Source organism: Crinia signifera, chromosome 2 (genome assembly GCF_055691185.1).
Source record: "Crinia signifera chromosome 2, ASM5569118v1, whole genome shotgun sequence".
Taxonomy (NCBI): Eukaryota; Metazoa; Chordata; class Amphibia; order Anura; family Myobatrachidae; genus Crinia; species Crinia signifera.
In genome coordinates, this window is record NC_139218.1 from 136,418,066 (window position 1) to 136,436,536 (window position 18,471).

General features: G+C 43.7%; 1 protein-coding gene across 8 annotated transcripts; it reads right to left on the reverse strand.

Moving 5' to 3' along the window:
- Window positions 1-321: 321 nt before the first annotated feature.
- On the reverse strand, window positions 322-18,270 carry NFYA (nuclear transcription factor Y subunit alpha). 8 transcript variants are annotated; one of them, XM_083172927.1, is made up of 11 exons: window positions 18,089-18,270; window positions 12,686-12,788; window positions 12,030-12,110; window positions 10,839-10,982; window positions 10,557-10,688; window positions 10,369-10,474; window positions 9,941-10,107; window positions 9,689-9,862; window positions 8,396-8,497; window positions 1,888-1,929; window positions 322-1,809 (listed from the first exon to the last, which is right to left on the reverse strand). In XM_083172927.1, the coding sequence occupies exons 2-10, from the start codon at window positions 12,761-12,763 to the stop codon at window positions 1,912-1,914; spliced, it is 1,002 nt and encodes a 333-aa protein (XP_083029053.1). In that variant the 5' UTR covers window positions 12,764-12,788; window positions 18,089-18,270; the 3' UTR covers window positions 322-1,809; window positions 1,888-1,911. The 8 variants fall into 8 exon arrangements, with proteins under 8 accessions (XP_083029053.1, XP_083029051.1, XP_083029054.1 ...); XM_083172925.1 differs by having other exon boundaries at window positions 12,027-12,110; window positions 18,089-18,269; XM_083172928.1 differs by having other exon boundaries at window positions 10,369-10,465; window positions 12,027-12,110; window positions 18,089-18,268.
- Window positions 18,271-18,471: the final 201 nt, after the last annotated feature.

Here is an 18,471-nt window from a genome sequence, read left to right on the forward strand (position 1 = left end):
TACAGGATGCCCAAAGCAAACTTAATCGAGCAGTGTTAACTGTGGGGTAGACTCTGCAGCAAATTGAATTCTCCCCATAAGATCTTACAGTATTACTTATGCTGGTTTTGGTCATCAAAATGTTTAGGCCACTTCACGTGATTATTGTAATGCATCACAGTATCATGTTGCCATGATCACTGTCAAAATAATATAAAAGGAACCCTTGCCATCTTTCTCTGAATACACAGTGCCAAAAACATGGAGGAATACAACAGTCTTTCCTGATTGCTGTATATAACACATTATTATAGACCATATCAGGCAGCAAATTAAATCAACCAGTTTATAAAGTTTTTATTAGCTGGGCGAGGTACACAGTACTTACAAATACAGCTAATTGGGAAAATAAACAAAATAAAACCCATCTGAAAAACATCATATAAAATAAACAAAAAGAAAAAAAAAAAGATATGTACAAATATTTTGTTAAGTAACAAATTCACAATTCATGTCTGCCCTACTTTTCCAGACATACACCTAGTCAGATATATAACATTCCCACATGCAAAGTTTCAAGATATCTGTGAGCATAAAAAACAAAAAACAAACACTACATTGTATAATAAATGTACTTCAGAGAAGAATCAATTAAGTGAAGGCTCAGGGCAAGGAAGGAAAGGGTTAAATATTGAAATTCAGTTTTACATTACAGTTGCTAATTTAATATACATCACCTTAAACTCTCAAAGCTTTGGCCATTAAAATTCATACCACCAATACAAATAAGACCCCTAAAACTAATATTTTTACAAAATACCTAGTCTCATTCTAAAGTCTGTATAAAATTAACCAACAAACTTTAATTGGCAGATGGTAGTTTTTCTTTAACAGCAAAAACTTTAACATCATGTCCTTGCTGAAAATGAAATGCGAGCTTGGACAGAATGGCAGGTATTCAATGCGGTTTGTGAGTGGTGACAGTGAGCAGGGCTACCTGCTTGCTGTCACCACTCACCCTGACAGTATTCAACACACCCTCCGCATACGCCAATTCCCCCTTGCTCCGTCTTTTGAGCGAGGGAGAATTGGCGGATGCGGCTCCAGAAGCAGCGAGACCCGCGACTAAAAACTGCGAGTTTTCTGCAGCAGCCGCGGGTCTCGCTGTTTTGGGGAATTCTCGCCGTCCTGTGACGGTGAGGATTTCCCCAGAACGTTGAATAGAGCGAGCGACCAGCGCGGGGGTTAAACAGCGAGGATCGCTGGTTTTCTGCAATCCTCGCTGTTTAACCTCCTCGCCGGCCGCTCACTGCAGCATTGAATACCCCCCATTATAGTAATTCAGTACCTCACGTGAGGGAACGCGTCTGTGTGCACAGCTAATACCCAATGAGACACTAGGGTGTGCCCGTCATCTGTTATCCATGTAACAGTCCTGAACTAGGGTCAATGTTAATTAGATACCGCCAACATTTAAAAACAGTGACTTTTTAGCTAGATTTTCAGTCTATTGCTTTTGATCCCTCCGACTTTTATAGTGCCAATGGTAAAAGGAGGTACACAAGATAAATTATTTAACAAGTAGGCTTTTGTGAAACAAAAGCTATCATAAAGCAGAATTTGTAATGCAGTAATAAACGTTAATTCTTGATGATAGGTGCACTTTAAAGGGTACGGGCTCCTTCAGTTTTAACCTGTGTGGAGGAAGGTTATAAATCTGACAGACTGGAAGTAATAAAGGTGGTTGCTCTGGCTTGATCTCTGATGTGTTCAGGATGTCGCTAGAGTGGTTGCATCATCTTTGTAAACATCTCTTCCCTGAGATGAATCCTGTAAAGACAGGAAAATTTGAACATGCAGGTACTCCCTTACATACAGAACCAAGATGCCTTCAGAATAAGTGTTTACCGTAATTTCGGCTCCATCTTTTGTCTAATGAAACTCCACTTCCTGGAACATAAAAACACAAATTATGTAGAAAATGTTTGCAATTTTACATAAATCATACTTCCACTACACAAGTAGGTTACATGCTACACACACTTGGATGTGATTTCATGGAACGTAACAGGTACACAAAACAAATATGAAAAGGTTAGAAAATATGGTATTTTAAGTACCGAGTTTGAGAACCACTGGTATAAATAGCAAAAGTCTAGGGCTGGACGTTGTGTCTTATCTGGCCATGTACAAGAATGCAAAAGTATTGGACTACTGAGGTGCGCAATAAATCCCAAGTGCAGCTACACACAAATCCACATAGTAGAAACACCAAGTACTACGAAGAATTGCGAATAGATAGAAGTAGGGAATTTGAAAAGTAGCGCTCACAGATCGCTTTGTGACAAGGTAGATTAAACCTTATTTCTCTTTCAATGGTCCTGGTGACACAGCTCAACACTGGGATGTAGGAGGGTCCGAAGGAGCCAGGCACCTATCCTAAAGCTTTAGAGGGTAGGCTCCTCCCCTGCTGCATCCCTGGACTCTTCAGTTCGTGTTAGGTGCCCACTGGAGTGGGTGCTATTCTAAAGGGCTGCGGGAGCAGCCGAAGAAATAGAGTAGTTAGGGAATTTTTATTGTTTTATTAACTTTCACCCTAGCTAGGTAGGCACAGTGTGAGGATTCTCATAGTGAATCCTCACACTGCTAGCGCAGCAGGAGCTGACAGAATCGCGTCCTGTCAGCTCACTGTGCACAGGGGAGATGCTGTCTGGCCTCCCTGTGCAGTGCTCTTAGCCTCTATTAAGAGGCTGCCTGGGCTCCGGAGCATCCTGAAACCGGCTCCACGTTTAGGTGGGGATCATGGGGGACAGGCGCTCCGCGATGGCGGCGGCCATTTTATGCGGAGCTTACACGCTGAGCTCCTATATGAGAGGACAGCAGCGTTGTGACAGGCATGTTCCAAGTGGTCCCCAATTGAGGGGGAGACACTGGAACTAGGAAATCCTACCCAAGGAGCGGCTGGCTGGGGGTGGTTGGCGCCAAAAGGTCACGGACCCCGCAGCAGCAGGGACTTTTGGTCTCTTCCTTCACTCTGACTTTGGCGCCTTTCAGAACGCTTGCAGCGGAGCTGAGCTGGCTTACTGATCCTGGCAGAGTGACTTGGATTTCCTGGGCATCGCTTCCCCGCAGTTGAAACCAACAGACAGATAAGTGACTGGGTGCATTGACTCTGTATAAACGCTTGTACATTGTTTGCACTGTGTATACTGAGATAAATATATTTTTCACTTGCATCATGTCTGAGCATCAGGCTGTGGTTTTGGGGGAGGGAGCCCTTAGTGCACTGAGCGCGTGCAATGTTTGCACACAAAAGTTTGTCCCTGAGCAGATGGCCAAGGGGGGCTTATGTATTACTTGCGCTGATGTGAGACCCATGGGCAGTGAATCCCATAGGGCAGAGCAGAGTGAACCTGCGTGGGCCAGTGCTCTAGGCAGGTCACTAAACGCTTTGGTGCAGCTTTTGGACAGGCAGAGTGATGTGTTGGTAGAATCACAGAGACCTATGCCATCATCTCAGCAGTCTTCTGGCTCCTTGCCTCTTACCCAGGCAGATCCTGCTCTTACTAGATTGTAAGCTCCTCCGAGTAGGGCCCTCTTCCCTCCTGTTGTCAAAGCCCACTTCTCTTCACATTTCACTCACAGCTCTCCTTTAATCCAACACTCAGTGACCATCTTCATACTCATCTCCATCATTGGCCTCAAGCCTCTAGTTGTATGTTGATTGGGTCCTCACTACTTACATTTAAGCTGTAATGTGTATTGAACTGTGGTGCTCTTTATTTGTACTCTATTTTTGTTATTTATTCAATGTTATGCCAAGTTTTGTCTCCCTGTATTGTTCCTTTGTACGGCGCTGCGAAACACTTGTGGCGCCTTATAAATAAAATTATAATAATAATAATAATAATAATAATGCAGGATACTGCTAAGGGGATCAACAGGTTCAGTGAAATACTGGACAAAATGGATGATGTTGCAGGGGCCCCTAAAGGGTCTTATGCTATGCCTACTGTGGTAGATGAGGAGGAGGGAGCGTATACTGACATCCCCTGGGATCAGGGTGATGATTTTGAAGAGACCTCTGCGGCTGGTATAGAGGATCTTATTGTGGCTGTGAAGCAGGCTTTAAAACTGTCTGTGGAGGATAAGACTCCTGTTAAAGGTGTTTTTAAGCGACAGCGGAAGGAGGCTGTTACTTTTCCTTCAGATGAGGGGTTACAGGAATTATTGGAAGGGGCTTGGAAAACCCCGGATAAGAGGCTACAGATGCCAAAGAGATTCCTTAGTCTGTACCCCATGCCAGAGTCTCATGCGGAGCTCTGGGAAAAGGTGCCTGTTGTGGATGCTTCAGTGGCACGCTTATCCAAAGTTACGGTATTGCCTGTACAGGGCGGTGCAGCTTTTAAAGATTCTGTGGATAAAAAGCTGGAGGGAAACCTCAAAGCTATTTTTGAAGGGGTGGGGTTTACCCTACGGCCCCTTATTGCCTCAGCCTGGGTCTCTAAGGCCATGATAGAGTGGGCTGGTGAATTATGCACCATGCTGCAGGCTGACCCTGGTGCTTTGCTTATAGCGGAGAAGATTAAGGCCGCTGCAGAATATGCGGTGGAAGCAGAAGAGGAAGCGCTTAAAATGGCGACCAGAGTGTCCACAGTCTCTATTAATGCCAGGAGAGTGCTCTGGCTTAAGGCCTGGGAAGCGGACAATGAGTCCAAGAAGGCCCTAGAGATGTTAGCTTTCAAGGGAAAGTTACTTTTTGGTTCCGAATTAGAGGAGATTATAAAACAAGCCACGGGTGGCAAGAGTACATTTCTGCCGGCCCCCTCAGCAAAGCAGACATCCAGATTCGCTGCTTTTAGGCCGTCCTTTCGGCCCTCCCCTAGAGGTGGTGCGTCCTTTCGAGGACAGTCTTTCAGGGGAAAGTTTCAGTCCTCTAGGGGCAAAACACAGAGGTCCAAGTTTGGCTCTTTCCATAAGAAGCCTGCCTCCAAAGGAGAGGACAAACCCTCCGCATGACTGTCTGGGGATGGGCCCGACAGTGATAAAGGTGGGGGGGCGTCTCACACACTTCAGGGACGCATGGGCTTCTCTAAACCAGGATGCCTGGGTCTTAGATATTATAAGCCAGGGTTACAAAATCCCTTTCAGAGGGTCGCCTCCGAAGAGGTTCATCCCCACATCTTTGCCGAAACAGGCGCTCCTGCGCACAGCTCTTATGAGAGCGGCCCATTCCCTTTTGGAAAAAAAGGGGTGGTTATTCCGGTTCCCAGGGCAGAGTGGAAGAAAGGCTTTTACTCCACTCTGTTCCTGGTGCCCAAACCAGACGGGTCTTTCAGACCAATACTAAACTTGAAATCCTTAAATGTCCATCTATGGGTAGACCATTTCAAAATGGAGTCTTTAAGGTCAGTACTCCTGAGTCTGGACCAGGGAGAATTTTTGGCGTCTATGGATGTCCAGGACGCATATCTGCACGTTCCCATTCACCCGGAACATCAGACCCTGTTGAGGTTTGCTATAGGAGACCTGCATTTGCAATTCCGGGCGTTACCCTTTGGGCTAGCAACCGCGCCAAGGGTATTCACCAAGATAATGTCAGTGATGGCGGCGGTGTTAAGACTCAGGGGAATCACAGTAATACCCTATTTGGACGATCTCCTGTTCAAAGCAGAGTCAGCAGCCATGCTTCAGAGCCACTTGGCAGAGGCCATCAGTTTTTTACAGGCTCACAGCTGGATTTTAAATTTGAAAAAATCTCAGTTGGTACCATCACAGAGGCTTCAATTTTTGGGGGTCACTCTAGATACCCATCTCCTTTTGAAAGATTGAACTGAAGAGTCCAGGGATGCAGTAGGGGAGGAGCCTACCCTCTAAAGCTTTAGGATAGGTGCCTGGCTCCTTCGGACCCTCCTACATCCCAGTGTTGAGCTGTGTCACCAGGACCATATCAGAGAAAGGGATTCGAACGGTAAGTTCTTACAAAAATCCCTTTATATGGTAATATCAAACCCAAATTTGATTCAAACTGGCAAATTGATGATCATATCACAATCCTGTGTATTCCAATGCATCCTTTCTCCACTATTGAATAAGCAGGGGAGACATAAAAGAATACAACATAGTTCAGGTCAATAAAGTTAAAAAAAAAAATTGATACATAAGCGTGCATTCTACCTTGGACTCGTACATCCTAAAAGGCTGACTTTAGAGTGTGTGGACCCCCGGGCTGAGGCATCTTATTCCGGACTGAGGAACCCAGAAGGGAGGACTTTGATGACATTATTTGCCCACTGTTTGTCGCATGGAGTACTTGTCTAATGCCTTTTAAAAAGTCACTTTATTGTAAGTTCATCTTATGTATTACATTTTTTTAAACTTTATTGACCTGCACTATTTTGTATTCTATTGAGTCTCCCCTGCTTATTCAATAGGGGAGAAAGGAAGCATTGGAATACACAGGATTGTGATATGATCATCAATTTGCCAGTTTTGAATCAAATTTGGGTTTGATATTACCATATATAAGGTTTAATCTACCTGGTCACATAGCTATCTGTGAGCGCTACTTTTCTAATTCACTACTTCTATCTTATCTGGCCATAAAAATGGTACATTACTCAATGGAAGGATCTGTATTTATTTATATTTTGGTGCTTCACATCCAGTCTTGTGGATGCATAACATACATTTTATTTTTAAAATACATCCTTGCTTCAGAAGGAAATCAAATATTTGTAAAACTTGTAGTGCTGGGAAAATAGATCAATACTGATCTCAATAGATTAAAGAGAAAGGTTTCCTCTTTCACCAACTAGAAAAGATGGTAACAATTTCCTGCTTGATAATAAAAAGTTATGGTGCTCACTCAATAGAAAGATCTGGGATCTTAAGATGTGCGCATAAATTAGCCTTGAAATCTTTTGTCCAGGAAGGACAAAAGATTTCAGGCAAGCGCACATCTTTACCAAAGATTTCTCTTAAGATCCGATGTGCGTTCCTATGGATCTTTTGCAATTTCTTCTGATCTTTACATCAAAAGACTTAGCAAAAGATCCGTGGGAGCGCGCATCCGAATGAGATCGGCCGATTTGCAGGTGATTTTGTGGTAAAAAAAAAAAAAACACAATCAATCAATCTAGAGTGTGGGCACTTTTAGACTAGTGCATTGGAATGACACTTTAATGCACTGTATCTTGAAATATTACAACCGCCGTGAGTTGTTCTGGGGACCCCTGCTGCGGTCCGTGTCCCTACTGACGAGTGCACGGCGCTGTGGATTGCCAGTGAGTGTGATCAGGCGCTCTGTGCACGTCACTACGTGTCAGTGCGCACAACTCACTGGGGAGGGAGGAGATTTTGGTGATGGCTTGTGGGTGCTTAAGTCCGTCCAACGCGTTTCGGCAGTGAGGCCTTTGTCAAAGTCGCCAGCATGACTTATGGTATTTAAGGGGATCTGTTGACACCCCCATCCCCTTAAGGCAGGCATGTCCAACTATGGCCCTCCAGATGTTGTGAAACTACAAGTCCCATCATGCCTTGCCACAGTTTTGTTATTAGGGAATGCTAAAACTATGGCAAGGCATGCTGGGATGTGTAGTTTCACAACAGTTGGAGGGCCATAGTTGCCCCCCTGCCCCCCCCACACACACACACACAGCATAGGGTCCAATTTGTGAGAAATCTCCAGACACTGACTTTTAGACCACCTGGCTCAGGACCCCTTCCTCACACCCCATCACCCCAGTGAGCGACGTGTAGGTATCCTACCTGTGGCAATACGAGACTACCCCCACCCACTCTCTAGCAGGACTACCCCATGCTCAATTGAGGAACCCCCACCCATCCCCCTTTTCTACAATTTGTACATTCACTAAATACCTATCACCACCACCACATCTGACCTCCGTTTGTTTCTTAAAATCCCACTCATACATTTGTCACCACTAAACCCAGACCTTCAGCCGAGTGCGCGGTCCATCCCCCACAAGTAATGCCTAAACCAGGGTCAAGGACATGTCCCAGGACCCACCCGGTATCAACACAATCCAACCCACTCCATCCCCAGGTAGAGCGCAATACACCACTCTATAGAGCGCTTTTTAAATACCCGATTCCTTATCTGTACATGCAAAGAGATTGGAAGGGGTCGTTAGTGATCCACAGGAGATATGAACGATATCACTCTTTATATTGCACAGTGTGCACGAGGCGTTAACATTTTTCTTGGATGCACAATATTGGTCTAATCCTCTGGATATTGAAAGAATAGTGAGTTAATTACTAACAAGAAATGTATTCTGTACTTACTGCACTTTCCCCGTATGGAAAACAGATAAAAAATTAGAACATACTGTACTGTTATAGAAAGTAATATTTAACCACCTGGAAGTATTTATCAAAACACTGCACTTACCTGTAAATGATGACCCTCTTTTTCTTTTGGTGAAAAGAAGCGCCCACCATCTCCTCTCTTTCTGGCCATAGCATGACGGTGCCGTGACTCATGCAGGTATTTCTACGAAAAGACAGAAAAAAAAAAAAAAAATGAAAACACCACCACAACACACTATTACAAGGCTGGACAAAAAAAAAAAAATATATAATAATTTCTCCAGAGAACTATTTACCTGTGTGTAATTTAAAGAGCTCTAAATCTTTCTACAAATTTAGCTGCAACAAAATGTACAACTAAAACTATTAAAGTAAAATTTTCAGCAAAACATGTACAATGAACTAAAGGTTATTCAACCCCATCTCTGCAAGCTTGCAGTGAACAAGACTTAACTTAAGGCCCCCCATACACTAAACAATTTGGGCAGTGAAACCGGCCCAAATCGCACATGTAGACATCCCGTTGACCCAATGCGCATCGGATTGTTGTTGGACGGGATGCACATAACATTTGCTAAATATTATGTGCAGCACCGAGCCGGGTGGGGGATGCCGGTTTCCAGAGCGCCAGGCGGAGGGAAATAAGGGAGCTGGGCAGGGGAAGCTGCTGCTGGGCAGTGCCAGCACTTTAAAAACAAAAAAACACAGTACAAATGAATAGAAAGACACTGATTGGCCGAGTGCTCCCACTGGCGCTGCCCGCCTCCCTGGTTCCCTCACCAGGGTCCTCCGCCTCCCCTGCAGCTCCCCGGGAGTTGCATGCTATTTATCACATGTAAAACTTGGCACATGAAGTGCCTAATCGCATGTGATCCCTCCCGGGTGGCCTTTAGTGTACAGGTACTATCTTTACACACCAAAGATGACCTGCCAGTATTATAAAAAAGCAGACCCTCATTGTGCATAAAAATAGTGGTACAATTAGTTTTCTAATCTAAAGGGGTGTACACATGGGCTGCAGCTGGACTATTTTGATGGAGATTAGCCATCCCCAGCAGCAGCCCATGTGACAGCCAAATAAACACTGCAGAGTCTAGCAAGAATATTCTTGCCTGCTGTGTCTATTTGGCCAAGCCAAAGCAACATTTTGGGGCTGCGCATCGCTATCACCCAGTGTGTACACATGAGGCGATTCAGGAAAACATTCTAAGCGATTTTGACAATGTAGTCAAAATCGCTTAGAACAAGTTTGCCGGTGTGTACACTGCTTTAGTCGCCAGCTTGTGATAGACTGTCTATGTATGTACTTACATTATGTTCTCCTGCCCATACTTTACAAATTTAACACACACCCACACATCACATAGGCACTCACTCTCCTCTCTTTGGGAATTTTGCCCTCTGCCTCCAATTTGGCCCGTGCCTGCCTCCTCTTCAAAATTCTGTGATATTGCTTGGCATTTACATACAATGGCTCCTCCTCCAGCATTTCAGCCCCAGGTAGTGGAATTCTCTGCAAAGCAGGAACAGAGCCTGCACCAGGAACCATCTAAGTACATGGGAATATACGTTTAATAAGCAGAAAAATAGACGTACAAGAAGAAAATATTCCAAGCCTCATACGCACCATCACCATGCCTCCAGAGTTCATAACATTTCCTGTCACAGGTAGAGTGACCGTCACGGTTCCCTGGTTACTATTTGTTGTATTGGTGTTTCCTCCAGCTTGCACAATCTGAGCTCCTGCCAAGCTGGCAGCGGGTATGGTTATCATTCCTGTAACAGGGACTGTCACTTTAGGAAACCACAAAAACAGAAAACAGAGACAAAGAAAGGGAGGGCACACAATTAATTCCAAGGGAACCTCTAGTGCTCACCATGGACATGCAGAATACACAGAGCCCGTTTTGCAGATAAAACGAATGAAATGTTATCACAGAAGTAAAAATTGGAAGGACTGATCAATAATTCACAGGTCATATTCAAGCGGAAAAGCAAAACTGGCAACAATGTAAAGTAATCTCATGGAAATGAGTGGAAAACAGGTTCACCTACCTTGCTGTAAAATAGTTCCATCTGCGTTCACTGGCTGGTAAACAATGGTTTGTCCTTCAGCTGTCTGTGCAACTTGCTGACCTTGAACTGTTATCTGCTGTTGGCTCTGGGGAAAACACCCCACAATTATAGTTCTGAAGATAATTATTTCATGGCCAAATCTAATTGTCTATATCAATGCGCCATACCTGATTCTGTCCTGCGGTAACTGCTGTCTGTGGTTGCTGAATAATTATTTGCTGAGGTTGTCCTTGTTGTGTTTGCACCTGTACAGCTTGTCCTCCTTGGATCTGAATTTGTCCTGGCTGCACCAGCTGTATCTGTTACAAAACAAACATTTATATTATATAGGCTTTAAATAAACATTCCCTCTAGCATGATCTTATTGGGTGAAGACAGAAAAAAAGCATTTCATCTATGACAGGATTGCCTCCTCTATTGGCCTACTCACAGTCATGGACCATTCTTACCTGCTGCAGCCCTTGAGATCCAGACACAGGCACTTGCATAAGAGTTTGACCTTGCCCACCCATTGCTTGCACCATGATTGGTTGTCCAGTGGACGTAATTAGTTGACCACCGCTGACTTGCACCATAAGTGGCTGACCCTGTACCTGAGGAGAGGTATAATTATAAAATTAGGATATTATAAAACCACACACACACACACACACACACACACACACACACAATATTGCATTCTACTACCTTGGAGAAATATAAAGCTTCATAGTACATTCAAATTCTATATTCTACAACAAGGGTTCTCACTTTGGCCTGCACTTACCACCTCATGTTTTATGGATTTCATGCACAGGTGAATAAATCTATGTCGCTGTGTCTAATTATTCCAGACAGAAATCCTTAAAACATGACCTGCTGGGACAACTAAAGGGTTAAGATGGGGAAATGGTATGCATCAATGCTGTTCCAGCTGTGTTCTCCAGTGTTTACAACTCTAACCACCCACAGCGATCTCCTCCTCATCCTTCCTTAGCCGATTTATATATAAGGTAGGAAACTGGAGCTCTTCTGAGGAAATAGGCAACATTTGCCCCTACTGGGAATGACAATTTGAGCATCTTGTGAAGGGTTCCACAAAGCAGATGAGACCACTTATGATTCAGTGAATAACACAAATTCAAAAAGTTCTATAAAAACGTGTAGCTTTATCGTCTGAAGTGACAATCTAATGAGATCCTTGCAGAGGACAAGTTTTCTCCCAGAGGGTAGTCGCAATACAGTGAAGGAGAAACCTGTATTCGCTCTGTCTCCTCGAGCTATTAGACCTATCAAGACGGTATCTAACAGAACCAGATCTTTGGGCCCAGTTTACACTGAATCCTTTACCGCTGGTAGAGAAAATCACCATAGTTAAAGTTGTAAGAGAAAAAAAATAAAAATAGAACAAACGTGCATTCATTTACAGACCTATCACTTTCCCAAATCAAACAGTAATGAAAATTGTAAATCATGCACTGATTTCCATGGAAGATACTGTGGAATCATGCCAAATGAGACAACTCATGCAAAAAAGGCAAAGATTACAATGTGCTAATACACCAGAACTGAGCCATGCTTTTATCACATGACTGCGGAAGTAATGACACACTGCATGAAGTGTTGCCTTTATGACTCATGCATCCGCAAGACACAACTACCTGGAGGGTCTGTACTTGCTGCCCAGAGGCTGCTCCCACCTGAGCCTCGGTCTGTAACTGGACAGCAGTGACCGCACCCGGCTAAGAAAAAGGAAAGGAACAAGGAGAGATAGCCTGACCATGAGAGGAGGTTATGTACTACTGGCTAAAACTATTTCAAATGCTTTAGGTTGGGTACACGTGGTATATACTGTTCATGAACCTTGCTGTAACAAATGCAAATTTCTCCATTGAGAGATGAATAAAGGAATTCTATTCCATCATGTATGTGTACAGCTGATAGCTGCAAACGACATCGCTCACAGACTAATCAGTTTGGCTGCGCAAATGATATATCGGTACATATGCTTGTGTTTATGAGCGGAGGATGACATCATAAATGGGCGGGTACATTTAATTGCCCACCCAGTTGCGATAGCTAGCCATATTGAGCAGCCTGATAAACTGCTAGGGTAGGACAGTTGGCCAGTTAGGTGTGCACCCAGCATAGGTTTCAGCTTTGAGATTGTCAGAGAAAAAAACCCACTAAGGGCACCATAAAAGACTAAGTAAATTAACTAATATAAGGGAAATAGCATCAATAAGCTGTATGGCACTACCAACCACATTAAAAACCTTCTACGCATGACCCACAATCATGGAGGCACATATCTCACCTGCTGCTGTTGGATCTGACCAGCTTGCACCACAATTTGCTCTGGAGAGCCATTGCTGCTTGTTGTGTATTGTTCCATCTGCAGATGTGCTATCTATGGGTACCTGTAAAAAGACAGTGTGTATGTCCAAACAATATTTCACAGTTTAAAACTTCACATAAAATTATTTAGTGCAAATACACCCAAAATTATATAATGTAATATACTGTAATTGCCACTAGGTGGTGCACCACTGTATTTACAAATTATTAGTACTTATACAGTATGCTTTTAGGCAAACTGGCCAAATTTAATGTAGACCTTAAACCCCTTACACACGAGGTGACTTGGGTCCCGTGCTGAGTGAGGTGCTTAAGCACAGATTGCTTAGCACACATGCAATGCAACTGCGATGTGTGCTGAGTAGTGTTTTTTGCCTAAGCTGATAGGCAATCTAAGCAGCATACACTGTTTAGACCACGCATTGTTATCCCGTGTACACAGGGAGCGATCCATACTTCATTTCTTAGCGATCTAGTCAGATCTCTAATGGTGTGTACACGGTGAGATTCCTTTGCTATTCAACTAATGCTGTGTACACAGTAAAAATTGACATTCAATTTTGACTATATAGTCAAAATCGAATCGAGATCGCATATACATCGCATTGCGATAGAATAGGTCTTTAAGCTTTCGATCCTGATTCGATGCCAATGCGTGCTCCCCTTCAGTTGAAATGCCAAATAAACAGTGCAGCGATGACTATATAGTGCAAATTGAATGTGGATAGTATGAATTGTATGCAAATAGTACAGAGTTAGCAAAGATTACATATCACTCGAATCTTAAGTCGAATAGCAAAGGAATCTCACCGTGTGTACACAGCATAAGATTCGATTGCTATGCAATCTTTGTTAACTCATGTGCTATTTACATATAAGTCATTGGGCGGTATTCAATGTGAATACCTGCGAGGTGCAGCGAATCCTTTTTTGGATTCGCTGCACATTCGCCACGTTCCGGAGCCGGCGGGCTCCGGTATTCAACGAGTCAGGGGCAGCGAGCCCCTGACTGGCGAATATGAGCTCCTGCGGCGATTGCCGCAGGGAGCCTCAGGACGGTGCCAGGCAGAGAGATGGTAGTCTCTCTGCCTAGCCCAGACCTTTGTGGGGGGTTAGGTGTGCTCCCCGGGTGCCAGGCAGCACAGGCTGCCCCCCCGGGGGTGCCAGCAGGCGAGCGTATATTCACTACACAGGATCGTAATGATCGTGCAGTGAATATATGAATATGTAATGAGCGGCTCCGCTCTGGCGCCACCTGCTGGCTGCTGTGTAAAAAAAAAAAAATATATATATTATTTTTAAAATTAAATATATATTCATGTGCTTACAGCACATGAATAAAAATAGCATGCCCCTCCTCAGAATAAAATTCCTGATTTTTTGACACCAAAATGTAAAAAACAAAACACTTTATTTTAAAAGTTCACATTCCACTTCACCATAAAAAGATAGCGATTGCTACTCGGTGAATCATGGCGAAAAATACCTTCAAATGTATTCGCCATGTGGTCATTGAATAGGGTGATTCACCGTTTTTGACAGAAATTCGCCAAACAGCACATATTCGCCATAAAAACCTGGCGAATCAGGCTCATTGAATACCGCCCATTGTATTTACATTCATTCTGCACTATATAGTCATTGCTGCCCTGTCTATGTTATAAGAATGTCTACTAATTTGATGCCTTTTGGAGATTTTTCCAGCTTTCCTTGGATTCTTTTTGCACATTAAATTAATTTTTGCCTGGGGTGCCCAAACTTTAGCTCCCCACAGTATAGTCAAAACCAAATTGTACCATGTGTACACAGCACTAGAAATAGGGCTTAAATTGCTCCATTTTTATGCTCCGTTGTTGCCACAATCATAACATATTATTAATCTGAAAACAACTCAATGTCAGTTAATAATAAAGGGCCTGCTTTGTGTTACAATGTTAAAATCTAGGGTGCAGTATGTATTTAGTCTTCGCTTTTACATCAACTCAGATACTATAGTGCTTTACAACTGTGAACAATGCAATAAAACAAGACTGTGGAATAATAGCATAACGGCAGCAGCTATCATTAATTTCTGTTCATACACTGGTCAATGGAACTAGAACCCAACTTCAGAATAAGAGAAAATATGAACACAAAATGAAGGCACTAGCCCAGGGGTTCCCAAACTTTTTTCAATCACGGCACCCTAGAGCATCAAAATATTTTCAAGGCACCCCAGATGCTTCTTATCGAGAAATTCACAAAAAAATATTAAATGAAGTGCATTGTGTTTATATGTCACAGTTATCTGGTGAGGGACAGGATTTGATTCTGTTTGTCCACATATATTATGATTGGCAGCCACAAGCACTTGTTTTGCCTGGTACATTGACCATAAATAATATGAATTGATCCTGGTCCACCAACCCAAGGCACCCCTGCAAGTGTCCTGAGGCACCCCAGGGTGCCTAGGCACACAGTTTGGGAACCACTGCACTAGCCTAACTTCCGATAGGCTCTGTACTCTTGACCTGTTAGTTGGTTGCAGACCGCTGCTCCCAGGACTAATGTGGGGTACACACCAGGACGATTTGGCCCAAAATTTAGATACAATCTCAACCGATTGTATGTAAATTGGGCATGTTTTGGGCCATTTCAGTGCCATTCTGATGCACGGCCTCATGGTCATTAGGTCTTTTCTCAGATCCTACCTGCAGCATGTAGGATCTGAGAGACGACCATTCAACTGGGTACGGGTTTGCGATCAGATCAGATGCAGGTCCTGAGTGGGTCATAGGCTACACCAGATCGTGAGCAGGTCGTACAATCCCCTAACGACCCACTCACGAGCTGCATCATCCTGGTATGTACCCACCATTAGGTGCTATTCCTTAGTAGCCAACAGAGACAAAAAAAGTAGAATATGGTCTGCACCAAGTAAAAGATTTTATTAAACCAAAAGTCTCAGGTATAAAATAGGACTTTTATTCTGATAGCAACTCTTGTATCTGTAAAATTAAAAACAACAACATGTAACACAATGAAATTAGCAACACTGTATCAACACAAGAGCATTTACCAAACACTAAACCCTTTTGAGAACACAAAAAGTATGTTTTTAAAGTCAGGTCCACAAGGGGACAGATACAGGTAAGTGGCAAGTAAAGGTGCCCATACACTAGTAAGATTTATCTGCAGATCTGGCTGGTTGGAACAAACACCTGGTAATATCTGAGTGGCAGTTTGGCAGTTTTCCAGCATTTCCAAGCAAATGGTCAACTGTCATTTGCTCTCATCCATAACCAGGATTTTGTTCAAAGCAGACAGATCTGAAGATAAACCTGCGTGTGTATGGCCACCTTAACACTGATAAAAGAGCGGCTTTAAAAGACCATATCGAGTAAGATCCATCCCGCCGCAGCCTTATATCTGCAAATGCCGTGAGGCAGAGGTTTGTTACAGGCTCACTCAGCCAGAGCCATCTCTTTCTCACACATGCACAAACACAGAAGGTAGCAGACTAGCTTTCGAAGCTTTTGCTTCGAGCGGGCTCACTAGTTATTATATACTCTCCACTCGTGGAGGTAAAAAAAAAACAACTTTCTTGCTCAATTGTTTATTTTTTTATGTTTTTCTTCTTATAATTGTACAGGATTTTTAAAGATCACAATTTATGTCTACAGAACATGCAGATCACAGATTTGTTCATATTATAAATGCTAATTACTAGGAGAAAGTGAATTGCTTCTTGAAATGTTTTATATATAATTGATCTAATTACTGCAATTTAATTGCTTACAAATAAATTAAGATCCTTTGCATTTATACAGGTTCTCAAAAGGGCTTTAGTGTTTGATAAAAGCTCAAGTTGATACTGTGTTGCTAATTTTGTTATTAATGTAATTGTGTTACATCGGCAGAATAATTGAACATAGCTTGTGAGGGTGCAAATGACTTACATGCACCTAATATAAATTTAATTTTGCCCTAAGATTCTTACAAACCCCACAACTGATGAAGACCAGAGCAAATTGTTAAAACAATATTAAGGCATTGTCAAGTATACAAAATAAATGTTCTTCAAGAACTAACCACATGTACAGACGTATCCGCGTACATCTAGCCTCTATATGCCATGCTTAGGTCGACACCTGAAAAATCTCAACATGGCTTAGGTCGGAAAGTCGACACAATCATTAAGTCAACAGGTCTACATTAGTTTTTCACTTTTCTTTTAGTCAGCAGGTGTTTCACGCCCTAGGGTGTGGTTGGAGAATAAAATAGCGTGCAGAGCGCAGCGAGACACCATGCGTGAAGCAAGCCACACAAGGGGTCCAGGTTGACATTCAGGACCAAAAAATTTGACCTTTTTGACTGTCAACCTAATGCATGTGTTGACCTTCCAACCTATTTCAGGGGTCTCCCTTCAGTGACCAATACCCACTCTGCTAATGTCAGTCCTCTTCATTTGCTGAAAATGCAAAGAGGATGCACAATACTGTGTTGATTAATTTTATATGACACCTGTATATTGTGTGTGACTGAGTCTGTATATGGAACAGAACTTGTATTGGAAAAACAGCTGCGTCGGTTGGTGTACAGATTCAGAGATGCAGCCACACACAGATATAGAAGTGTCATATCAAAACAGTAGTCCTCTCTTGTCATTGCATTGCAAACAACGTGCACTTTTGGCAAAAAAAAAGCCACAGCAAATGACACTGGGATCAACTGTATCATGCAAGAACAGGCTCACCAAAATATTGAGAAAATATTGAGGTTTACTGCAACAGTATTACACACATGCCAAGGCCTACTACTGATATCACACACAGCAACTGGACACTAGTGTATGCACGTACAAGGAATGTCTTTATTACAGTGTAGGTATGATCTCATCTGTCTCACCCCTATGGGTGGCGTATAACGGGGGACACAAGGTAGCGGCATATGCAGCAATCCCTGCGCCTGATAAGACATCTTACACAGGCCTGCCACCAGCTCCTTACAACCCCGGTGAGCTGCACACACCCCATTCCCTCTCACTTACGTCCGGGCTGCACACAGCCAGGCGCCCCCATGACCCCGGGCTCCAGCACCTCTCTCACGTATGAGCTGCCAGACACAGCCCCCATGGCTGCCGGCCGCGTCACCGGCGCTACAGGCTACAGCCCCGGAGAGCCCGCGTTATATCCGACCCGCCGCTACGTCCCTGCTCCTGCATTATCAGACTCCTTCCCGTGTGCTATCTGCTATGGCCTCCGTCCTCCCGGATTGGCTATTCATGTTACTGCCTGGTACATGGGTGTTATTGGCTGTGCGGCTGAGGTCATATTTCTCCCTCCCCGTGGTGTTATTGGCTCTCTCCCCCGGTCCTACTCACCACCTCTCCCGGTCTCGGTTCTTCTCTCCGCTCTGATTGGTTCCAGAACCGGAGCACGGAGCCCAATCAGCGCTTTGGACAAGCAAGATGGCGGAAGGACAAAGGCGCCGAAAGGCTACATGAACTGCGCATGTGCAACAAGCCACGCCCATACCATAGCGCAGGCGCAGAAAGTAAACTTTCCAACCCGCCCCGTCGCATACACTCAGCGCATGCGTGATGCTGGCTTCATGCTGTGGAATGTTCTAGCTGTATGATTTACGTCCTCCTCCTAAGCGGTGTGGGCGTATCTAGGAAGCGCAATATTAGCATAGATAGACGTAACTAGGAGGAAATTCGTGCGCCCGCCTAGCGCCTGTGTATGATTTGATTGTGTACTTGTG